The sequence below is a fragment of the Oryctolagus cuniculus genome, chromosome 13, assembly GCF_964237555.1.
Source record: "Oryctolagus cuniculus chromosome 13, mOryCun1.1, whole genome shotgun sequence".
In the NCBI taxonomy this organism is placed as follows: domain Eukaryota; kingdom Metazoa; phylum Chordata; class Mammalia; order Lagomorpha; family Leporidae; genus Oryctolagus; species Oryctolagus cuniculus.
The window spans coordinates 47,341,933-47,367,931 of NC_091444.1; the positions used below are offsets into that span (position 1 = coordinate 47,341,933).

General features: G+C 45.4%; 1 protein-coding gene across 2 annotated transcripts in view; it reads right to left on the reverse strand.

The window, feature by feature from the left end:
- NEBL (nebulette) overlaps positions 1-25,999 on the reverse strand; it is a 403,673-nt gene that overhangs the window by 237,914 nt on the left and 139,760 nt on the right. For both annotated transcript variants that reach the window (XM_070055473.1, XM_070055474.1), the window contains exon 3: positions 8,665-8,749. In XM_070055473.1, coding sequence (XP_069911574.1) covers positions 8,665-8,749 — 85 coding nt within the window. The remainder of the gene's footprint in view (positions 1-8,664; positions 8,750-25,999) is intronic.

The following is a 25,999-nucleotide window of genomic DNA, read 5'->3' on the forward strand; positions in this document are numbered from 1 at the left end:
GAGTCCATTCAACAACTTGAACAGTCAAGTGAGGTAGAGCAGTTTCCTCCTGCTCCTTGTCTCTTCTCCAAGATGGCGTCTAAGTGCATCTGAGTGGGAAGGGCATCAGTGACCCCAGGGTGAAGGAAAAGGCAAGTCTAGGATCCACATCCACATTCCCTCACTCTCCCTTTGAGCTCCTCCAGCCTCACTGGCATCTTGTCCTCTCTGTCTCTGGGCACCCTGTAGGCATCTGATGCAGCCAGCAACCCCCCAGGGCATTCCTCCTTGGCCCAGGCAGAGGAGAGGGCTTTCCTGGCAGACTTGGTCCCTCCCCACCCCTCAGTGAGGTCCAACCACTGCTCCTGCCTGCACAGCCCACCCCGGCTACGGGGACACACTGCACCTGCCGTGACAGCGTGCCTGATGGCAGCCTCTGTATCTCGGTCTGAGGCTCACTGGGGCTCCCATCGCCTCCCAAGCCACAGGACAGAGTAAGGTACCAGGATATGCCACTCAGGTCTCACCCTCCCCACAGTGCTGCAGAGCGCCAGGTCTGCCATGAACAAGGGCAGGAGTTGAGGGATATCTTGGGGAGCGGGCTTCTCTGTTTTTAGCTTTTCCCTCCACCTGTCTACTAGGCCTTCCCGATTTGCCCTCTCTGAGAGCTCAGCCTTCAGGCAGGGGGCGGCCATAGTCCAGTCTGTTAGAAGAGAGGGTTAATGCCCCCTTCACAGGAGGCCACATTCCCCCCTTCCCAAAGTAGTGGTCACTCTGCTCCTTTTATAGAGAGGTTTGGGGGAGAGAAAGATGAAAAACACTATTTCATGTTTTGTAAAGCACCCTCCTGCTCACAGATGTCACATTCATGACCCCAGAACCACGGAATTGAAAAGCTACACAGTCATCCCTAAGGACCCACGAGGATCCCAATCCACGGATGCTCTAAACCCTGATATAAAAGGTGATATAAAAACCTCTGCACATCTTCCGGTATGCTTTAAAACATCTCATGTTAAGCCACCGCGTCCAACACCAGCATCCCATATGGGCACCAGTTTGAGTCCACTTCTGATCCAGCTCCCTGCTAATGTGCCTGGGAAAGCAACAGAAAATGGTCCAAGTGCTTGGGTGCCTGCACCCATGTGGGAGACCCAGGTGAAGCTCCCAGCTCCTGGCTTCAGTCTAGCCGAGCTCTGACCATTGCAGCCATTTGGGGAGTGAACCGGCAGATGGACGATCTCTTTCTCTCTCTTTGTATTCTGCCTTTTAAATAAAATAAATAAATCTTTTTTTTTTTTAAATCATGGCTCACTAGGCTAATCTTCCGCCTGTGGTGCCAGCACCCCGGGTTCTAGTCCTGGTCGAGGCGCTGGATTCTGTCCCGGTTGCCCCTCTTCCTGTCCAGCTCTCTGCTGTGGCCAGGGAGTGCAGTGGAGGATGGCCCAAGTCCTTGGGCCCTGCACCCGCAAGGGAGACCAGGAGAAGCACCTGGCTCCTGGCTTCAGATCAGCGTGGTGCAACGGTCACAGCACACCTGCCACAGCGGCCATTGGGGGGTGAACCAACGGAAAAAGGAAGACCTTTCTCTCTGTCTCTCTCTCTCTCTCACTGTCCACTCTGCCTGTCAAAAAAAATAATAAAAAATAAAAAAAATCTCAGGATCCCGTAGAATACTGATGCCCTGTAAATGTTAGTAAATAGTTGTTGCACTGTGCTGGCTCGGGAATAATGGCAAGGAAAAGGACTGCACGTGTTAAGTACAGATGCAGTTTTCTTCTCTGAACATTTTCTACACACGATCAGCTGGATCTGTGGGTGTGAACCCCACAGACACGGGGGTGGACTGCCCATTCCAATCCCTCACACAGGGGCAGCATACCTGGTTCTGGTCCACTTCGTAGTCAGCAGCAGCCTGCACACCCAAGGGACAGCACCCACACCCTCCACCCTGAGCAGCAGGGATGCCAGAGAGGGAGGGAGGATGAGTCAGAAGGGCATCAAAGGACCAACGTGCCTGGGACCCTGGAAACAGATGGGACGAACACAGGGCATCCCAGGGGGGTGAAGGGGGCCCTGTGATTAAAGGCTCTAAAACTCATCGTGACATCGCCAATCAAAACATCTCAGGTGATTTTCCTGCCTCTCACCACTGGCATTTTTGTCTCTGACATCATCTTAGCCAGGACTAAAACAGAAAAGAAGAAGAATCTGACTTAAGGGAAATCATGAGGGCTAGCAAAATTGCAAAGGTTAGAGTTAACATCTGCTCAGCATGCTGCGTTCCCTGAAAGAAACTGTGCCACATCAAGTGAATTAATATTTCTCCTTTGAAGTCCTTCCTCACATTCATCCCTTCCGATATGTGAAACGTAATCTCTCATCATCTTCCCTGCCTCAGAGCCTTGAAATAAACTCATGGCAGCGTCTCCCTGCGACCTTTGACCCAGACACACATGAGAAAGTGAGGACTGTAGCAACCAAGAGGCATTACCCCAGAGGGTCAGAAATCGGCATCAAATGGTGAGAAATCAAAAGACGGGGCGTGTAAAGCTGCCAAAATTAGGTTCAAAGAAAAGAGAAAATTAAAAGGCAAGTATGAAAGGCGGCTTGTCCAAGACCAGTGGAACGGGAGAAGTACCAACAAAAACTCTCGCCGAGACGGTTGTCGCGTGCTACAGGCTGACGCTGTCCCGTGCCGTGGGGGACAGTGAGAGGTTGCAACGAAGAGCACCGTCAGCTGAGCTTGGGAAATGGGGGAAATGGTGGTGCACTCAGCAGGGGGGCCCGGGCTGGCAGGACGCAGCAGACCACCCTGAGGATAGGCTTGAAGTCCTAACTGAAACACACTCCGCTCTCTCTGCAGGCCTTGTCACAGCTGCAATGTCACTTGCTTTGGTTGGTATTTTGTTATCACTCTCTGTTCTACCAGACCACAGCCCTCCAGAGAGGAAAGGCCTCACCTGGTTTGTTCCTGCACAACGCCCAACATCTAGCATGGGATTCAGACTCAGGGACAAACGAAATGTAGATCAGACTGATGACAGCGGCGAGACCCACGGAATGGGTGTGAAGCAAACACAGGAGGCTGTCCATAGTAGTTCTACTGTGGTTCCTTTGACAGTAAAGGAAGTTCCTCAGTCAACGACCTGTTGCTTTGATGGAAATCAGACTTCAGCAGATGCCCTATAAAATGCACTGTCACCTGAGAGGGGTCTGGCTTTAGATGACTACTGAACACCTTACTGGGGGGTTAGATGATAGATGAGAGAGAGAAGCCCTGTGGAAATGGGACGCAGAATGAGGAGGTACAGAAGGGCAGGCTGGAGCAGGGCCAGCCTGCCACACCACCAGCTGTTGAGTTTCCAGAGGTCTACATTAAACATGTATCTCCATTCCTTCCACCACGATGCTCAATTATTATACTCTATAAAATGGCACATTAACAGGGATGACCATTATAACATAGAGGGTTCCTCCTGATGCACCAGCATCTCATATTAGAGTACTTGGGATCAACTCCCACCTCCACTTCCAATCCAGCTCCCTGCTAATGCACTTGGGAGGCAGCAGATGATGGCTCAAGTACCTGGGCCCCTGCCACTCCCATGGGAGGCCCGGCTCCTGCTTCAGCCTACCCAGCTCTGACTGCTGCAGGCATTTGGGAAGTAAACCAGCAGATGGAAGATATCAATATCTCTCTCTCTCTGCCTTTCAAAGAAATAATTTAAAAAGACCTTTTTTAAAAAAATCCCATTACCTTCTCACCTGTAACTATTATATATTACATTCCATATGAACTGTTTCTTATGCTTCTGTGGAAACTTGGAACATTAAAAAAGAATCCACATAGATTACAAAGTGAAGACTCAAAGGTTCCGGAGTGATTTGTATCCTATCCACAATCATTTCCAATCTTTCATCTTATCAGCACTCATAAATCACACTCCACTGAAGAATACAGTGAGCCCCAAATCACTATTTTCAGCTTGATTGCCAACAGCTAAGTTAATCAACTAAGTGGGGAAGGAGCTAACATTTTGTCTTTGTTTTGAGCAATGTTTTTCAAAACTTTGCCCTAGAGATGCCCAGGATTTCCAAAGACCCAGGGTGTGGAAGGCCAAGGAGCAGAGGGATACAGGGAAGCCAGAGGTTTGGATCTCAGACTCCGCCCCTGCAGAGCCACTTTGCCCTTTCTGATGGAGCTTCCACTCCAAATTTTATATGAAGCCCCATTTCCACGGCTGTTAGATGTCTGCAGACTCCTCAAAGCAAGGGCACTCGAAACAACTGTGGCTTCTCCTCCAACGAGTGTTCAACACAGCCTGAAGAAGCAAGCACTTTCCACAACATAACAATAAAACACTAATTAAAGAAATTTCTCTCCTAAAAGGCTTTGCATCGGCTTTGGGTTATTAAAGTTTGGGGATTCCTCAAACTTACAAAGTGCTGCTGTTCCAAAAATTCAGTTTCTCAGTGAAGGTTTTGGAACTCGGGACTCACTTCTCTCCAAAAATAAATAAGTAAGTAAATAAGTAAATAAATAAATAAAGGGCAGGCTGCCAGGCCCAAGGCAAGTGGTGGCCTGCAGTGCCGCTTATTCCAATAGAGGAAAGTTTTACTTTCGCTGCTTGTCAAGTAGGCTACCAGTGTCCCTGGGAGCTCCTCGCCACCGCTGATGCTATGTCTTTGCAGTAGGCCATCTTGTGGTGTACGACGAAACGAGAAGGAATGACGACAAAAGGGCCCCTCCTTTTGCCCCTGCCCACCCCAACCCCCCCCCCGCCCCGCCCCGTGGCTAATTCCACATCCACCGAGGTGGATGGCTGGCCAAGAGGACGCTTGGCAGTGACCTGCGAGGTAGAGAATGCCTGCAAGCCAGCACTAGCATCAGTTTTGAGGCACAGACTCCCAGCTTGCTTTTTTCTTCTCCACTATGCCATGTCCCTTTATTATAATATTTTGGCACCTAAAATAGAGCCTAAAAAAGCTTGGGCAGCTTTAGCACTTGGGTTTAAAATGCTGGCTGTATTTATAACCCTCTCAAAGAGGGATAGGGGCCTAAAATAAAAGACATAACAATGTATAAATATGAATAACTTTCTAGACTCAACTAAAAATTAATTTATATTTCTCCCTTATTTTGGCTTATTCGGCAAGCTAATGAAATGAAAGAAAAGAAGTAGTTTTAACCAAACAATTGTAAAAGATTTCAGAATTTGAAGATTTGGTGCTATTAGCAGATCTGATTCATGCAGTATCACCAATTACCAAAACAAATATATAAAATATTAATAGTTGATTGTGCATCAAGACTAGTGAGCCTGTTCAGAATTCCAGATATCAAACTCTAAGGTAATGCCTTGTTGCAGAACTGAATTGCTTAATAGGTTGTAATTAAATTAAATGCCATTACTGAGTATCAAGACAGTATCTCTCTGTGCTTTTGCAAAAATGGAAATACTCTTAAAGAAGTGCTTTTACTTCTCACCTAGAAAAAAATGACTCCCTACTTCCACTTTATGCAACATCCTGCCTTAACACATACTCCATGACCTCTGCACTGCAATAATTTGCCTGCAGATCTCCTTTGCTGGTGCTCTCTGAGAAAAGGGACCAGGGTACAAGTGAGGAGGGGGGGCACTGGGAACTCACAGATGGAAGTCTGATGTCCACACTGGACATACCAGCAAAGCTTGTCCATACCAGCAAAGCTTGCAACAACAAGGTATTTAAGTTCTCTAAAATGTGAGTGTTTCATCCAAGTATGGATAGTGATAAATACCTGTCACACGACGTTGTTTGAGATTCAGTGAAGTGATACATGTAGAAAGACAGGATGACGAGCCTGGACTACAGCAAGGTTGCTGCTGATGAGCACGATGTCTTTATAGTCCCAGTGTCTACAGCGACTCCCTGCATGTACTAGGCAATCAACACGTTTCCTGAATTTACTTGAATTTGCCCACACTGACTGCCTGATGAGAGCCCACGTTTTCTTCCCGAGGGAAGATCGTACTTCAGCAAAATCTTAAAAAAAAAAAAAAAATCTGATGCTGTGAGGAGGCAGATGGACTAATAGTCAGGTGAGTCCTTGTTGGAAAGAGGAAAGGAGACATCTCTTTAAGAGGGTGCAAAATGGTTGCCTGTCCCCAAAAGTTACCTTCAGCCAGATAAAAGTACCAAATCCCACTCCTGAGTTTACAGTTTGAACACAAGAATAGCAAGGAAGCAGTGATTCTACCCTTCTGAGTTTTGGTTTATCATGTGATAGAAAGGAGAAGTCACCAATCACACCTTTCTGATGGTTTTTCATTTGATTGTGAGCAAGCTGGACAGGACAGCCAGGATTACAAATCCCACCTTTTCATGGGTTTTTTCCCCACCCCCTGATTGATTCTCAGCTTTGGTTCTGTTTTCTTCTCCCAAAATTGTGCTTAAAAGACTCGACTGTCACAGTTTCTGTCTCTCTTGGAGCCCCCCTCTTGGCTGCTGTGGCAGGAGGTTTCTGACTTAAATAAATCTCGCTTTGCTCACCGCCCTTGTCTGTGTGGAAATTCTTGAGACAGAACCGAGGTCGCCTTTCTTTGCCACCATTTTACCTGCACCCTGAACAGTACGTGGTGATCCCATCGCCCTTTGTACATATCTCTATGAGCGCTTGTCCCGCCAGGTCTATAACTGAGTGCTGCTTCCTGAAGCTTGCAGCTTGCTACCTGAGGAAGAGTAAAATCGGAAGAGTAAAATCTCTGCATATCCAACAAGAGGCATGTGGCAGGAAAACGCTCAGTGCTTGCTCCTGAGCTGCATGGAAGGCACCCATACCCAATCCCTGGAGGACAGAGTCCTTCAAAGGGAAGGTGCCAGTGCCCACCTCAGATTTTCTCAGCCTTCAGGGCTCCATGCAAATCGCAGCCCCAGCACAAAGATGATCCAGCCCAACCCACACAGGGCCTTCCCTTTCTGATGAAACAGTCATGTGAGCATTAGTCCTCTTTCCCCAGGTAGCTTAGAAACTACGAAGGGAGGATCAGCAAATTATGAATTCCCTTGCACAGTACCCGGGCATGTGATGAGCAAGAAACAAGTAGTTGACTGCCAGACTTAGCTCTGTTTCCAAAGTGCTCTTAGTACTTCTCCTGGATTCTCTGATTACCACTAACTTGATGAGAAGAAAGGCACCGGATCCGCACACAGTGGAACTGAGTCCCGGTACCCGGGTGATGCCAATGAGTGAGCAGAAGTGTGCTTGCTGGCCTCCGTAACACTGTCTCTCTTTGGCCAGCACCCCATCCTTGGAACTCATCTCTTAGCACATAATTACACAAATCAAAAACACTGCCATTTTACACAAACCAAAAAACTAGCTCGCAACCAAGGCTTCACAGTATTCATCAGGAATAAATTCTATTTCTAGTTCTATTTCCTCTCATTAAATGGACTAAGAAGTGGCCTCAAGCCCCCCAGAAAGAGGATGCAGGGAATCACAATCTCCCTTGAAATTAGGTAAAGCACATTACTGGGAGATAATTCGATCCTGAGTGACTGAGAGCTGATGGCTCTCATTAAGAACTGCAGACACATTTTCAAGAACTATTAGCTGGATGTCTCTTTGTCACACGAATTCTGCTCTTTTTTCCTTTTTCATACTAGGGATTATCGGGGACTGCCACCACCACCACCACCACCACCACCACCATTACCATCATCATCACCATCATCAGTCTTCACTGGTACACTGGTACACATTTTTTTTAACCTTTCAAAATGCTTTACTGTCCACCTGCCTCATTTGATGCTTGCTGTTATCCTCAGAACAGGTAAGCGAGACAGACTATCTCACTCTACAAAAGCACAAAGAATCAGGGGAGCTGGCCCACGGCCAAGCCAATGAAAAGCCAAAGGCAGCCTGCACACAGCCTTCCTGCTTCCACTGGATGTGGTTTTCTCACACCACTGGCCAGTGGGCTGCTGTGCGGTTGCCAGCATCCTCCTCTACCGTGAGAGACGACATCACTTCTTTCAAAGAGAGCACACTGCGTTTCTGAAAGAGATCAGGTACCCCTGCGGCAAACCCCACCATTCAAAACCCTGGTCTTAACGGATGTGTTTCACCATATTGAAGGCAACTTGCTATCCAAAATGGTTGACCGGGAGCCAACTGTAGAGTTCTAATCTTTGTTCATGCTGTCAATGTGACATACGAGAGAAATATGAATCAAGTGACAGCATGCAAACAAAGCTAGTGGCTGGTGTGAGATACGCAGACAGGCTGTGAGCCCCACTCCCACTGCAACTGGGTCAAGCTGACACCTTGTTTCTCCCCTACATATGTGGTGTGGAAAAGCTATTTATCAAATGTTTTTAAATATTTAGGGCCAAATATATCAGAATTGTTGGGAAACACTTACTCTGACCAGAACTCATTTACTTGCCCTAGTCCCATGGGAACAGCACAGCTGAGACTACTGAGATGTGCAAGGACCAGGAAGGATCCAGATGTTCAACACTTTCACCTGGAATTCCCCTCCCCCTCCACAGGCCTGCTTTCAGACTCCAGGCTGCCTGGAGACCCAGGTGACAGCACAATGGCAAAATAAATAAATAAATAAATAAATCTCAGGAGAGCAGCCTTGCGAATAATCTTCAGCAAAAACGCAAGAAAGCAGGCCTTCTAGAAATTACCTGGCTCTGCAGTTCACTCTGCTGCTTCAGACGAAGGTTTTCAGGGGTGTCTGCCACCGTCGTGAAGGACTGCTTTGGGTAGTGTCTGTGGAGACAGTTTGTAAAAGGACACAATTAAAATACTGTGCTACAAAGCAATGCGTTAACACCCACTGTTTTACCCACCCCTCCATCACTCCCTTTGACTGGGGCCATCTCTCCATAGTTATTGGGGATCCCCATGGTGTCTCATGACTACCACTCAGTATCCCCACTTTCTCCCAAAATGTCAACCTCAGCTTCTACTCCTACTGGCCACTGCCTGTGGACACTCAGACCCGCTCAGGACTTTCCCAACTTGTAGTGTCCCTCCCTGTACCTGCCACCTCTGTAGCAGGTACACCCTCTGCTCTACCCTCAGCCAAACTCCCTTCCTAAGAGGCCTAGCCTCATTGTACCTGCCCAGCTCCCCTCAGCTCGCTCCCCCACTCTGTGTCTGGCTTCCAGCTTTGTTTCCAGAGTGTCTCTCCCCAGAGTGCTAATGGCTTTCTGTGGACACACCCAGTAGATGTCTTTCAGTCGTCCTCCTGCTTGGTCTCCACTCCACCTTGAAATATCCTCACCCCAGGCTTGGCTTCTTCCTCTGCCCCCACAGTCCCCTCACAACCCTGAACTCCTCCTCAGGTATTCTCTTTGTCATTTATTCATGCTCTAGTGCCCAAGTCAGACCTTGGAGTGTAAGCCATATTCCTCACACATCTAATCAATCAACCAATCCATCAATCACCAAGTGCATTAATCCTGTCTGCTCAATATGCCTCAACTACATTTACAGAGACATGGCTGCAGATGCACCCATCTCATCATCTCCATCGTAAATCTTTACTACAAGCCATTTATCTCCCAGGTAACTGCAACCCTTGCCAGCCTTGCCCTGCCACTCCCAACTGTCAAAGCAAGCATTCTAAAACACCAAGTAAAACCTGCCAGTGACTTCGCACTAATCGCAGACTAAAGACCTGCCGCCTGCCTCCCAAGGCCCCCATGCCCAGCCCTTCGCACACATCCTGCTCTCCTGACATGCTCTGGCCCCAGGGTCACTTCAGTCCCAGGGTTCACCCTGCCTTTACCATGGCTCCCAGACACCCTGTTCCCCTGGCTTGGAGCCCCATCCCTCCTCCCACCCCATTTTCCTGGGTAATTCAGCCTTAGATGCCACTTGCTCAAGGAAGCTCTCCTGGCCTCCCAGATTTTGGATAGGGATGGAGACCGGAGGTACTTCCCTGTCACAAGGCTTCTCCTAGTCATGGTGTTTGCCCATCTGCACCTCTGTTTCAAGGCACAGAGAAAGTTCAGCAGCATTAAGGGCAGAATGTCTTGTCCCTTGTCAGAGCCAGTGCCTGCCTGCATCCCCAGTCCCTGCCAGAGACTGGCCCCCAGGACAGCCCCAATCAATATTTGTGCACAGAAGCAGGGGAGGGAGGTGTAGCCGACAGAGCCTTTAGGAACCTGGGCTGGAAGCTCACGCCAGGTGCATGCACACACAGCCACCTTCCACACTCACAGGTGGCCCCCCTGGTGGCAAAGGGATTCCAGCTGGGAAGGACCCCAAAAGCTGCTTTGTGGTTGCCACGGTCTCCACTCAAAGGCTGTAAAGAGAAGAGCTGTTCCTCCAAGAGCTCCCTCCCTGTTTCTTTGTCCCCGGCGCCTCTCCTTGCTGAGGCTCACCTGTGCAGAGGGCTTTGCATGTGTTAGCCTAAATACATTGGAGCAGGTGTGGAGCCTAGCAATGAAAAGGCCCACATCCCATATCTGAGTTTCTGGATTTGAGTGCCCGCTCTGTTTCTGACTCCAGTCTCCTGCCAATGCAAACCCTGGGAGGCAGCAGTGATGGCTCAAGTAATTGGGTTCCTGCCACTCATGTGGAAAACCTAGGTTTAGTTCCTGATTCCTGGATCTGGCTTTGCCCCAGCCGCAGTCATTGTAAGCATCTGGGGGAGGGTGGGTAAAGCAGTAGATGGGAGCTCTTTCACTCTTCTCCTTCAAATAAATAAATTTTTAAAAGAAAAATTAAATATTTTCTAGCCCTATACAGTCAGATTCATGATAGGAGAAATGTATACAGAATATACTTTTCCTTTTTTCCCAGAATTCTTCAGGAATTTCGTGTTCCTCAGAAGTCCACATTCCAGGTAACCAAAGCTAACCCCATAACTGCAGACTCATTTCAACTATTTTTTTTTTATTTGTTTTAACAGGCAGAGTTAGACATTGACACTCTTCAAAAACCTGTATCATTTCCCTGCCTTCTTAGAATCCACAGAGGGGCCGGCACTGTGACATAGCAGGTAAAGCCACTGCCTGCAGTGCCGGCATCCCATATGGGCACTGGTTCAACTCCCAATTGCTCCACTTCCAATCCAGCTCTCTGCTATGGCCTGGGAAAGCAGTAGAAGATGGTTGAGGTCCTTGGGCCCCTGCACCCACATGGGAGACCCGGAAGAAGCTCCTGCTTCCTGTCTTCAGATCAGCTCAGCTCCAGCTGTTGCAGCCAATAACTGGGGAGTGAATCAGCAGATGGAAGACCTCTCTCTTGCCTCTGCTTCTCTCTCTGTGTAACTCTGACTTTCAAGTAAATAAATCAATCTTATATATGTATATATATATATAAAAAAGAATACATGGAAACCTGATTCACACTTTCTCATGGTAATTTGGAGTCATCTTCATAGAGACCACCGGATCATGGCCACAGCAGTCATGTTTCACAGTCTGCAGAGGTGGGCTGGCTGAAACCCTGTGAGAACACTGGGCTGCTGTGAGCCCCGGACTGTCCAAGAGGTCATTTTGCACCCCTACCACTCAGCTCTGCACAAATTCTTTTCTACCTTTTGTCCTTCCAACTCAGACCAAGAAACTAGAAGTTACAGGGATTTAAAACGTCAGCTAGCATTGGACTCACAGATTCAAATGAGTCAAGTAAGGTCTGTCCCTATGATTATGCTAAAGTCAGAGACACCAGCTCAGTCACACCCTTCTGGGGGCCACTCCTGTGGTCCAGGCAGCACACAGGTGAAGCTAGAGAGACAGTTCTATTGTATTATTTCATACTGGCAAGGCATGGCTGAGAAGTTTGAACCTGACTGGACTTGAAAATGTAGCAGCTATGTATTGCTGTCATTTAAAGCTCCAATAACAACTACACATTCATTCTTCAAAATATATTCTGTGAAGTAAAGTTATATAGAGATTTTCAGGGTTCCACAAGGTTTTATTCAAAATTGTTAAGTATGTATTTTAACTATTTTTTAAATTGCAATTCAATGCACTCTCAGGGAGCAGGCACTTAGCCCAGTAGTTCAGATGCCTGCATGCCAAATCAAAGCAAATGTGTGCAATACCTAGCTGCAGCTGCTGACTCCAGATTCTGCTGATGGCTCCAGTGACTGCATCCTTGTCACTCACAGGGGAGGCCTGGATTGTGTTCTCAGCTCCCAGGCTTCAGCCTGGCTTAGCTCCAGCCATTGCAGGCATTTGAGGAGTGAACCAGCAGATGGAGGCCTCACTATTTCTTGGTGTCTGTCTGTCTGTCTCTCTCTCTCTTTTTAAATACATTCTCAAATGTGTTACAGGAACTTTAGTAGGGTGAGACCCCTAGTACACTCACTTGCAGGTTAAATCAGTTCGGGGGCATACTTTGGGAGATATACTCTCCCTGCCATTTATGCTTAATTAATTTTTTTTTGATTTTTTGAAAACTTATTTGAAATGCAGAGTTACAGAGAGAGAGAGAGAGAGAGAGAGAGAGAGAGATCCATCTTCCATTTGTTGGTTTATTCCCTAAAAGGCTGCAATGGCTGAAGCTTGGCCAGGCCAAAACCAGAAGCCTAAAACCCCATCTGGGTCTCTCAGGAGGGTGGCAAGGGCCCAAGCACTTAGGCCATTTTCCATTGCTTTCCCAGACACATTAGCAGAGAGCTGGATCAGAAGTGGAGCAGCCAGGACTCAAATCAGTACCTCTATGAGATGCTGATGTCACAGGCAGCAGCTTAACCTGCTGGGCCACAGTGCTGCCTAGTTACTTAACTTTTAACAAAAGAACATCCTGAGATTATAAGTGAACAGTTGAGGGGCACAATTTGCAGATGTTTTACTGTGTGCAAGGCAAAAATGACTTCTATTTAGATACTAATGAAGTTTCACTCGCCACCCAAATGTCTCATTCTAAGTATCACATCATGAAAATCACCTAATTATTCTCACCATTCAACTTCACAATAAGAAAGTGTGATGGATTTGAACCTATAAAACACATGCCTGCACATACACACCACTTTTATACATTCGGTCTTGGCCTCTCATCTCAAGCTCTATCTGGAAAGAGAGCTGTGCTGAAAAAAGAACTGGGGATGATACTGCTCCTTTTTTAGGATATATTCTGCAAACTTGGTGACCAAAACAGCAAATTTCCTAGCAGACTGATCCAACTTGCAATTATGACAGAACCATCAACAGATGCCAACACTTTGCGCTGCTCCAATATCCCTTCCAATCTTAAAATTTAATGACTTTGTAATCATGGGTTAATCTATACATAACTTTCTCAAAATATGCACAGCAGGAAGAAATCATCCAAAGTTTTAACATACTTGAAAAAGCTCAATTTCATATTAATAGCCAAAATAATAAATGCTGGGGAAAAAAAGGAATTCATGTCTGAAACTGCAAGGATCATGAGAATGAAAATGAATTAAAACCTGAGGTAGTGGGGGCATTCAGGGCTAGCAAAATTCAGGAGAATAAGATCTTCAAAAAAGAAAAACTCCTGTCAGGCAACAGTGAAACAGTCTCCTGAGTTGGAACCACAGATCCAGAAGAAACAAGTGTAATCACAGATGGCCACACACACTGCACTGCATCAGAAATGACAACTGGGGGCCGGCGCCGTGGCCTAGTGCATTAAAGCCCCAGTCTGCAGTGCCGGCATCGCATATGGGCACTGGTTTGAGTCTCAGCTGCTCCACTTCCGATCCTGTGTGGCCCGGGAGAGCAGCAGAAGATGGCCTAAGTACTTGGGGCCCTGCACTGGCGTGGGAGACCTAGAAGAAGCTTCTGGTTCCTGGCATCGGTCAGCTCAGCTCCGGCCATTGCGGCCAGTTGGGGAGTGAACCAGCAGATTGAAGACCTCTCTCTCTCTCCCTCTCTCTCTCTCTCTGTAACTCTGACTCTCAAGTAAATAAATAAATCTTTAAAAAGAAAGAAAGAACAACTGGAATATCTGGAGAAACCTAATGAACTATGCCAAACTAGACGCATCTGTGCCCTGTCAAACATGAGCTAGCTCCCCAGCACGCCCCTACAGTAGCGTCCATCTAAACCAGGTATGGGGAACACTGTTTCTGTCAAGGGGCATTTGGCTATGTATAGCATTATCTGTGAGCCATACAAAATGATCAACTAAAAGTTAGCTTGCTAGAGACTGATTGACTTTCTAGTCCACCCACAATTGCCTTGGCTGGGACAGACCAAATGATTTCACAGACCTTAACCCTGAACCAATCCAAGAGCATTGTGCTCTGAAGGCACCTCCCACACACCAACTCATCCCTCTTGCCTACAGAAAAAAGAACAAAACAGAGAACCAGGCATGCAAATAAAATGAGGGTCTAGCAGTCCTGGTGGCATACTAGGAACAGAGAACATCAAAGCATTTAGAAACCAATTGGTGGTACCAGACAATTAACTGCAGCTCTTTTCAAATATCATGCAGACATGGTTGAAAAAGGTCTTCCTAAAATAAATGTCTTGGATAGAAATCTTAGGGAAAGAAGAGGGATTTCTTCACCAGGCCTAGGGAAGAAAGGTATTTTTTTTCTCCTCTATATTAAGAGTCAGAAGGTAGGAGAGAAGGCATGGGGGCATGAGAAACGGAGGCTCAAAGAGAACCAGGAAACAAGCTTTAAAAAATACAAAATAAGGGGTAGATGAATTGACATGTTCATAAATTTCCTGGAAAATAGAACAAAATCATGGAAATACATAATACATTCAGAGCTGGCAGAGAGAGCTGGGGAAGATGGTGAAATGTCTAAGCATCACAAATAGAAGCTTGTCCTCCTATTAGCTGAAGTATGCAGGAATTGGATGAAGTCTATGTATGAAGCCTGAGCCGACAGCTGCAAACATCCAGCTTTCTATGAAATGCTCTCTTAAAAATAAAGGGAAGACGAATCAAGATAATAACAGAGGACTATATCTGAAAGAGCCAAGTTAGATCACAGAAAGATGACTCCAAGCTTTCACTCTGTAAGATTCAGTTGATAAAAATAGAGAAAAAGTTATATGCAAACCACTAGATCAGAACTGGTCAGGCTGTGGAAGTCTACATAAGCAAACAGCAGGCTCCCTGGGGGTGGTAGTAAGAACAAACATTACTAGGGAAGAACAAGAGTCCAGAAACATGCACTAGCCAGCCAGAGCCCAGTGCTCAAAAGAGTCGGAATGCCTGGGTTTGGAACTAGCTCTTCCTTCTATCTCCTCTATTTCCTCATCTTTAAAATAAAGATAGCATTTCTTAGGTTTTTTGCAAAATTAACATGTAAATCATTGCAAACAATGTCTGGCTCATAGCAGGCACTCAACAAAAATGATCATCATTAATTACAGAAAGTATATTATTATTATTATTATTACTATAACTATCACTATACTACTTTCTCTTTGCTCTACTGCAGAGATAGCCTCTGTGTCTCAGAACCTGCATCTATTAAATAGAGAGAACATATAACTCACTCTCTCTTGAGGTTGCTGATGGAATCATAGGAAAGAACTTTATCAAAGGCTGTGCATGTGATATATTAGTAACCTTCTTACACAGCTGAGCGCTCTATGAATTTGCATATTGTAAATCCTGTATTTCATTTCAGGTCCCCAGTGGACATTCAGCAATAAGCAATGTCTACAGACATCTTTGGTTGTCACACTGGAAGGAGAGGAAGGAGGGTAGACATTACTGTCATTGGATGGGCAGAAGCCAAAGGTACTGCTGAATGCTGGGGTACACTTGATGGGCCCAGCCCTCCCCAACAGAATTATCCTGTCCAAAATGTCAATAGCACTGAGGTTGAGAAATATTACATACTAAAAATAAATCCCTCACATTATAGAAAGCCACTAATTTTCAGACTTCTAGCTCTCCCTAATAAATTTCTTTTTAAAAAAAAAAAGAAAGATTTATTTTATGTATTTATACGAAAGGCAGGGTGATGGGGGCGGGGAGGGCAGAGAACAAAAGAAATACAGATCTTTCTTTGCTGGTTCACAACGGGAATGGCCACAACATCTGGGATTGGGCCAGGCTGAAGCCAAGAGCCTGTAACTCCATCTGGGACTCCCACATGGGTGGCAGTGCCCACATATTTGGCCATCTTCCCAGGTGCATGAGCAGGGAGCTGGATCAGAAGCAGAGCAGCTAAGACTCAAACCGATGCTTCCCATATGGGATAATGACATTGCAGGCAGCGGCTCAATAGGCTGCACCATAACACCAATCCCTTCCTAACAAACGTGAAACCTTTGTTTTCGTTCTTATCTCTGGGCGAAGTCAAATAACCTACCTTCTCCCCTTCATCCTTTGCAATGCCAGGGGTCTGCAACGTCTCTGTCTTCCTCATGGGCATGGAATGCCACCCTCCCTGGCTCTCTGTTTACCTGACCACTATCACAGTTATATTCAAACCACAGCATCTGAGAGCAGAACTGAAGTGCCAGAGGAATGTATTATATCACGATTTCCTTTCGAGTCCTAGGTGGAAGACTCAATAGTGCAGGCTGCACACCATCATTGGAAAGGCCCGCTTCCAAGGCTGGCCCCTGGCTGGCATTTGGGAACCTGGGTTTTTAGAGGAATCTCAGCACCAAAAGCTGACAGGAGTGGCTCGCAGTGCCTACACTGCTCATACACACAGACAAACACCTGCCTTCCTCCTCATGGGTGTCTGAATTTGGTGACAGAACCCCAGAACAAACGCTGGACACTGAGTCCCTCACGAGCCTCACTGGTTAGGAACGCTGACATGCGTTGTCATAACTCAGTGCTGGGAGAGCTAAGTGTGCCCCACGTGACTCTTATTTTAAGAACATTTAAAAAGCAAAAGTTCTGGGGCTGGCACTGTGCCCCACATGGCTAAGTCACCACTCGTGACCCCATACTGGAGTGTCAGGTCAAGCCCCTCTTACCACGTCAGATCCAGCTGCCTGCTAACGTGCCTGGGAAAAACAGCAGAAGATGGCCTAAATACTCGGGCTCTTACCACCCACGTGGGAGACCTGAATGGAGTTCCTGACTCCTGGCTTCAGCCTGGAGGCTGTTATGGCCATTTGGGGAGCAGACCAGAGGATGGATGTTCTGTCTCTCACTGTCTTGAAACTAAATAAATATTTTTTAAAAAAGGCAAAAAGCAAAAGTTCTGGTTTCACACTATTAATCTAGCTTTTCAGCTCTGCTTTTCTAAGTTAGGGGAGGGCTCAATGACTTTCTTTCAAATCATCTTCCATACTCGGATTTTAACCAAGGAAGTAATCTTATCTGTAGGCTATGATCACAACTGCTTTGGATGTATAAAGCTGATAAATCTAAATGCAATTCTAAACATTTCTCCTGAATTTGAACAACTCCACTTGTAGCAACTATTGTTTCATATTATTCAAAATTACCTGTAAAGAATAAAAATAAAACCCTTTTGAACAAAAAGACCCTGAGAAAAATCACCATCATCAGAATGTCTATGAAACTACTTTTAACAGATGGGAGGAAGGACATGATTCCAAGGCAAGCAAAAATACAAAGTGCATGGAAAGCAAATTAAACAATAACATGTATGTGCACGTGGCCACACACACACACACACACACATTTTGCAGAGCAATGACAATATCTACCATCAGGGATTTTTAAACAAAAAACTAAAATACCAGACAAGTTGACAGAGTAATACAAGCCAGCGCCACGGCTCACTAGGCTAATCCTCCGCCTTGCGGCGCCGGCACACAGGGTTCTAGTCCCTGTCGGGGCGCCGCATTCTGTCCCGGTTGCCCCTCTTGCAGGCCAGCTCTCTGCTGTGGCCAGGGAGTGCAGTGGAGGATGGCCCAAGTCCTTGGGCCCTGCACCCCATGGGAGACCAGGAGAAGCACCTGGCTCCTGCCATCGGATCAGCATGGTGCTCCTGCCACAGCACGCTGGCCGCGGCAGCCATTGGAGGGTGAACCAACGGCAAAAGGAAAACCTTTCTCTCTGTCTCTCTCTCTCTCACTGTCCACTCTGCCTGTCAAAAAAAAAAAAAGAGTAATACAAAAATTAAAGTATTTCAAGTTCCTATTTTTCATGAGAAAGATTAGGATATTACTGAATTTTAGATATTACTTAAGTACATGTAATACAATTTCAAGGTTAGCCACAAAGAATGGAAATAGACTATATAAATTCAAATTCTAAGAAAGGGAAAAATTCAATTTTTTAAAAGAGTCAAAAATCTAATTCAATACACACAAAAGAAGTAGAATGAAAAGAAAAAGCAGCACAGAATAAACAGGACAAATAGAAATCTCAGTTGGGGGAAACAACTCAATAATCATAAAAATGTAAATGGGCAACACTTGCTAGCTGAAAGACCAACACTGTCATATTTTTAATTCACTATAAAATAGCTGAACTGAGACAACAAACTTTTTTAAAAAGAAAGGTGTTATTAAGAAGAGACACTAGCCAAGAAAATATATAAGTGTAAAAGTACTTAACAGAAGCTTCAAAAGCACTTAAGTACACGCATCTGTGTGTGTATGTATATGTGTGTGCAGTGTATGTGTGTGTGGAGAGAAGGAATGAGAGAGAGAGAGAGAGAGACAGCAGAAAGTTGATACTTAGGGGGAATGTGGCACATCCACTAACATGGCGAAAGATTTTAGCATCCCTCTCCCCATTATTATTAGGTCAAGCAAGAAAATAAAAAATGAATAAAGACACACAGTATGTGAAATTGGAGTTTGTGACAGGAGTGGTATTCAAACTGTATAGCACTAGTACCTCGTGACACTCCAATCAAACAAGATGTCTGATGCATCGGAGGAGGCCTGGCCACGAGCCACTGCTAGGACCCACACTTGTATGCTAGTGACCATCAGCCTGCCACCAACAGCTCCCACATGGAGGAGAAAGCAGGACGCAGGACAGGCATCTGACCTAGAATTTAGGAGGCATGGGGATCGGTGGTGTGGTATAGAGGATAAAGCCATCATCTGCAACACCAGCACCCCATATGGGCTCCAGCCCCCTTCCCGGCTGCTCCACTTCTGATCCAGCTGTCTGCTAAGGGCTTCAAAAAAGCAGCAGGGGGCCAGTGCTGTGGCGCAGTAGGTTAAAGCCACCGCCTGCAGCACCGGCATCCCATATGTGCGCCAGTTCTAGTCCTGGCTGCTCCTCTTCCGATCCAGCTTTCTGCTATGGCCTGTGAAAATAGTAGAATATGGCCCAAGTCCCTGGGTCCCTGCACCCACGTGGGAGACCCAGAAGAAGCTCCTGGCTCCTGGCTTCGGATCGGCACAGCTCTGGCCATTGCAGCCATCTGGGGAGTGAACCAGCAGATGGAAGACATCTCTCTCTGTCTCTACCTCTCTCTCTAACTCTGTCTTTCAGAGTTAGTAAATCTTTAAAAAAGAAAGAAAGAAAAAGCAGCAGAAGATGGCCTAGGTACCAGGGTCCTTACTACCTATGTGGGAGACCTGAAAGAAGATCCTGGCTCCTGGCTTCAGCCTGGCCCAGCCCTGGCCATTGTGACCATCTGGGGATTGAACCAATGGCTCTCCCTCTCTGTAATTCTGGCTTTCAAATAAACACATAAATCAAAGAAAGAAGTTGTTGTTGGAGAAGTTGTTAGGGGGCCCATTGTGATATGTGGGACCTATATCAGAGTGCCTGCGTTCACTGTCTGGCTCCAGCTTCCTGCTAATGCAGACCCTGGCAGGAGTGGCGATGGCTAAAGTAGTTCCTGTTGCCCATATGGGAGACCTGGGTTGGGTTCGAAGCTTCTACCCCATTACAGGTATGTGAGGAGTATGAGCACTCTCTCTTTACCTGTCTTTTCACCTCTCGAATAAATAATGTTTTAAGGTTCTTTAAAATAAATTTTAAAAAAAGCTGGATATCAGTGTGCCCATAATGCAATGAGAGTGGAAAAAGAAAGGACAATGCCCCGGGTTGTGACCTTGCCTCCTGTGCCATGTGCCCTAACTTCATTGCCACACCTGCATTTAAGATAAGACACCATGAGAAGGCAACAGCATGAGACTGCAGTGGGGGCTTAGCAGGTGCAGCTGAGAGTGAGCAAGGGGGAAACCGTGGGTATCTGAACCACCTGTGGGAAGGAAAAGCACTGGGCAGGGGCAGCCCTGGATCCTCGTGCTCGGCACAGAGAGGTCTCCACGGGCAGAGGAGCAATGGGAGCACACACAGCATGAGGACCAGAGAAGGCAGGCACAGCTGCCGGGGTGGGGCCACAACACGACCTACCCGCAGGAGATGCAACATGGGGGCCCAGGGAAGCAGTGCAAAAGCAACTGCACACAGAACTTACATCTACATGGCACTGTGTCTCCAAAAAAGAGGAAAATGGTAACAGATTTGTTTAAGGAAGGCCTCCTCCTATGCCTAGAAAACCTGAACCAGAGCCATCGCCAAGCTGCAGCAGGAGGAATGGCAAAGAGCCGAGCCCTGGCCTTTGGCAACGCCCCCACCACCTGCCTAGGCACTCCTCCTCCTCCCGTCTATCCTTGGCTTTCTTTCCCGCCTGCAGCCCAGAGAGCAGAGGGCCTGCACGCCGTCCCCAAAGCCTGGGGCTTTCCTCACTGGGTTCACCAAGGGCAGAGCAGGTAGTCAGCAGTCTCCACTTGTATTTCATTCTTGGAAAGAGTATCCTAAAACTTGACTTCATGGTACTTGAAAGATTCTCTCTGTTCGTTTAAGAACCAGGAAGAAAAATGGCATATTGTATGAGAACATGTGCCAGTTTTTCCCTTAAACAAAAAAGCCCCTAGAAAATTTTGTGACTGTCGATCATATACAAAGATATCCTATGTTGGTTACCATCTCAGGTAGGTGAGTTATGTAAATGAAGAAACATTCACGTGAAACATGTGCAGGCTCGGGCAACAGCAGGAGTGCACCACCAACTCCACACGTCTCCACTGCCACTTCCGTTGCTAAGGGAATCACCATTTCACAGGCAGGGGCATTCCAAGATAATACCTTTTTTTACACATTTAGGGTCAGGCTGGGCATCCTCTATTTAATAGAACCATTTCATTAAAAAACGTTCATGTATCATTAGCACTATTCAAAGGCAGTCAGAGAAAATATTATGATGACTGCAATTGTGACATTCTTTCAGCATCTTCCGGTTTAACACACTCCTTAGCGCATCTTGCTACGGCATTGATGTGATGTCTATTCATGAATTTCCTTCCACAGCCATCATCTCGTTCTTAATTCTACCATTCGTCTTCCTCCCTACAGCACCTCCATAAACAACTCACACAGAATGCTGCTGGTTGCAAAACATCAATTTTATGATTTGGAAAAAAAAAAAAAAAAAAGAAGACGGTGACTTAGAGCAAGTAAATGGGGACTGCCCTTCAGAACGGAGGCTTATGAGAGCTGCTGATAGATAACATAAAAGCGAGAAATGGATTATGATAATGTCGGCCTCTCATACAAGAAATACAAGCCCCAGCTGAAAGGAGTTACAGAATCCAAACCCCTGGCTCTTGAAAGGGCAGTCAATAACCTGTCTAACAATTTACCAAATTCTCTTTCTGGCTCTAAGGGTCAAACAACTTGCTACCTATTGATTTACTTCCTCTGCAGGACTCCATTGTAACTTCCCTCATGTATTTATAACAGAAGGCATTATCAAAGGGATTACACAGGAAACCTGACCTACCCCACTATGAAATGCTTATCAGCTATTGAAATGGGTCACCAACATTTTGAATTATGGCCTAAGAGGCGAGAAATTCACACACACACACACACACGCACACGCACAAACATCCCCACATGTTGTTTAAGAAAAATAGGGAGCTAGCAGAGGAGACTCTATTCCCTATGCTGTTGCTGATATTGATCATGGGAATAAACAAACAAGAAGTGTGTGACACAGAGCAGCCCTGTGATTTGTGCCCAGGAACACTAAATGGCCCTGTTGATTACAGTCAAGAAGAACATGGGCAGATTTGGGACTCACATATCCAAGACATTGCTATCATCTGAAAAATATCAAACCAGGCTTACAAGAAAACAGAACATTACAGACACAATTACGACCACATTATATTTCTCTGCTAAAGATAAGAACAGATACAGTACCTATCATGAGTGTACAACATCAATAAAAATAAAGCTAAAGGGAGGAGAAAAGCGTATAATAATTATATTTTTAAGAGAAGATCTATGTAAAATGAGAGATGTGATGTTACATTCAGCTACACATTCTCCATAAAAATTTTATAGTCACATGGATAAAATTACGGCCAAAAAATAAATCAAGTGAATTGTGGGAAACTTAGAAGAAGAACCACCAGCACAGCTGATATAGGGGTCTGTACTTAGCCTGTGGGCAACCTGTGCTCAGGGTAGAAGCTGCAAATCATACCACTGTCTCTGCAGTGTCCAGAAAAGGCCCAACATTCTCCTCAATATAGTGTCCCAGTAACTACTGCCAAGCACCCTGGACCAAAGGAGCAAACTCCTTGCAACCCACAGAATCTGTTCATTTGATATTTTTGCCAATCTGTTATTTCCTAACTTTTCAGGGTCAAGTCAAATCAACAAAGAAAGAACAGATTGTGGAAAAAAAGCAAAACAAAAGAAAAACACCAAACAGCTACTAGAAAGCTTAAAAAGGAAACTATGCTTGTTGAAGTTAGGGGCTCACATAGTGGGTGAGGGTGAGAATTGGGTTGCTTACAAAAGGATCACAGGAGGAAGGTTTTGGAATGACGACCTGTTCTCTCTGCTGATGGTGGTGGCCGTCACTTGACTATATGTTTGCCAAAACTCATAGAATTATATTCCAAAAACAGTGAATTTAACTCATTGTCAAATATTTACAGTACATTTTTAAAATATATGGCTGCTGGAATAAAAACAGCCAATGCAGAGACAGAGTAATGGGATAAATGATGTAACTAGTGATTTTCTAGATAAAATGGAGAGCAAAAAACAAAGTCCCATAACAAAGAGATAAATAGACACTCTGAGAGGGAAGTCAATGGGCCTGTGGACAAATGCATTCAATGAGATGCTCAAAAACAAGAAAGGAAGCAAATAAAGACCCACTTACACCCTCACCTCTGAAGGGTGATCTAAGTGCCCTGAAGAAGAAGCGAAAAATCCTTACAGCACAGGCCCTGGGGAGATGGCAGAATCCAAAGAGAGAAAACCTGCAAAAATGCTTCTGGAGAGAGAAAATGTTTGCCTGCAGAATTATATCATCAGTCTTACTGTCAGCAAAATGTTGCCTTTCAAGTTTTGAAGGAAGACAGTTTTCGACCCTACCTAGCTATGAGACAGAAACACGCCATTTTCAATCCAGCAGAGATTCAAGGTTACAACCACTCACTCCGCATTTTTAAAAATGAATATAGGACTGTAGCTATGACAACAAGAAACTTCAAAAATAATGTATTTTACTCAAGGTAAAATTCAAACAACACAGCAAATTCAGTGAGAGCTGAAACTGAATACAGCCCACAGTAAGAAAAGCATCTTTACACAACTCAGTATACACACAGCCGTGTGTATATAATAGAAGCTTCAAAAGAATACCCAGACTTGTTTTGTGTGATATCCTACAACATTTTCTATTTTATTCTAGCTTATTCCTTTCTAAAAATCTATTTGAGAGACAGAGAGAGAGCAAGCACTTCAATCTACTGGTGAACTCCCCAAATGCCTGCAATGACCCAGGTGGGATGCTGACATCTTAATCAGCATTTTAATCCCTTTTTAATGTTGACCTTGAGCCACTAAATCAACATCCTCATGCAGTAATGAGTCCAATACACAGTTTACAAAGCACAGACTTAACAGAAACATGCAAAAACTACCATGAAGAACACAAAGATCCACCGGACCTTGACATGTTCCACTCCTGTTGGCTGTAGAGTTAATTTGAAATACAGTTTGACAACATGACACTCAAAAAGTTCTGGGTTTGGCAGCATTTCAGATTTTTGGATTTGGGATGCTCAATGGATAAAATCTATGCAAATATTTCAAAATCTAAAATACTTCTGGTTCCAAGCATTTCAGAGAAGGTATGCTCAACCTACAGCCACATTTCCCCCCCTCATGTTTCCGCTTTCCATCTCCTGTCTCACTCAAGCAGGTACTCCTGCCAGAGTGCATGGTCTTGGTATGGCAAGTCTCCACTTTGTGTTTCTTACACCTCAAACCTTTAAGGAGGATGTGCCTGGTGCCCTTTAGGGGAAAAACATAATGGAGAAAGTGTCTCTAAGAGAATATCACCCAGACTGAGAGAGGAAGGAAACAAAGAGAATGAAGACAGGAGAACTATGTACCCTGAGGCATGGCTTAGACCACTCCCCACCAAGTCCAGGCAGAAAGGCCACCAATAGCCCAGAGCACACAGACTACCGGAGCCTCAGTACACACTCCCAGGCAGCAATCACAACTACTAACCAAAAACAGTGGCAGACACGGGAACAAGGGACTGCTCAGCCATGACCGGTGCAGATCCGGCATTGAGAACCAAATAAGAAAACCAAAACATGGTCTCCTGCAACACCCCCAGCAGTACACAAACCCCACTAATTTAGCCACATCCCAGGGAAAAGAAGGTGGAACCCCCACATCGATTTATGTCAAGTGTACATAAAAGCAAGTTTTCAAGCCCTCATGAGAAATTAAGTTGTCAAGGAAAATAAAGTTATGTTACCGATGTAGACACCTTACTCCAGGTTGGAAAGATAGATGCAAAATTGCATTTCTTTCTTGCATAGCTGAACCACACATATGACTCTGCAACGAGGATTATTTGCAAGCCCGTGCTCTCAATGCTACTGCTGTAGGATTTACTATTACCGGCCCAATCTATAGGCCAAGCACAGGAAATTTTCATGACTGCATAAATGTGAATCTTATAGGCCTTTTGATCGCTGAAATGGTAAACATCAGTAGATACAACACATGCAAACAAAATCTTTCTGAGTCCACCACATTTTCAAGAGTTTAAAGGAATCTTGAGACCAAAAATATTAAGAACCACTGGTTGAAAACCACTGTTGGGGTACTGATCTGCTACTTTAAATCACAAAGATTCTTAATGAGATTATTTACTGAAGTGAAGTAAAAGTTACTAAAATTGAAGAATTCTGGTTTTAGATTAGACTTTGTTCACTAATCTATAAAGTTCAGACCAGGAAAATAATTAGAATTTTTGTTCAATTAAAATCTTTTAGGGGTGGGTGTTTAACCCAGAGGTCAAGACACGGGTGTCCCATATCAGAGCGCTTGGGTTCAGTTCCCAGCTCAGCTCCTCACATTAGCTTCCTGATAAAGCAGACCTGGGAGGCAGCAGTGATGCCAACCATGTGGGAGACCTGGCTTGACTTCCAGATCCTACCTTCAGCTTGGCCCAGTCACAGCTGTGACGGGCACGCAAGGAGTGAACCAGCAGGTAGGAGCTCTTTCTCTCAGTCTCTCAAATAATTTTTTTTTAATTTTTAAGGACTCATCTGAATTCTCAGATTCTAAATTACTGAGGTTCAACTTAATGAAGAACTTTTTTATTCAGTATTTGATTTTGTTTAACGTTAAATAAGATATGCTTTAAGCACCTTACTACTTAGATAATTTTTAGGTAACTGATCTTCCCCCTTTCCCCAAACCCTCAAGCCCCCACTCCAGGCTTTAAATCCCACTGTCTTTGGCCAGACCCTGACTAAGCTGCTGGTTTCATGCCAGGGCTGGCAGAGCTACCGCGCCATGGGCTCCCCTACAGCACCCTCAGCACTGAGTGAGGACAAGGCCATCATCACCAAAAACCACCAAGACTCAAGGAGAAGAAGGAGAATCCTGGCCTGAGAAAGAAACTGCTTTTCGTAAAAACAAAGAATACAATGAAAAAGATTATGCTAACTTCAGCCCATTCTGAAACCCATCTAATATTCAGACTAACTCAAAGATACCCACATAGAGAGCCACACTACATCCCCTTGACTGTTAAAGACCCAACACTGAAAATAACTTAGATTTACTCAGCACTCATTACACTGCCAGGCA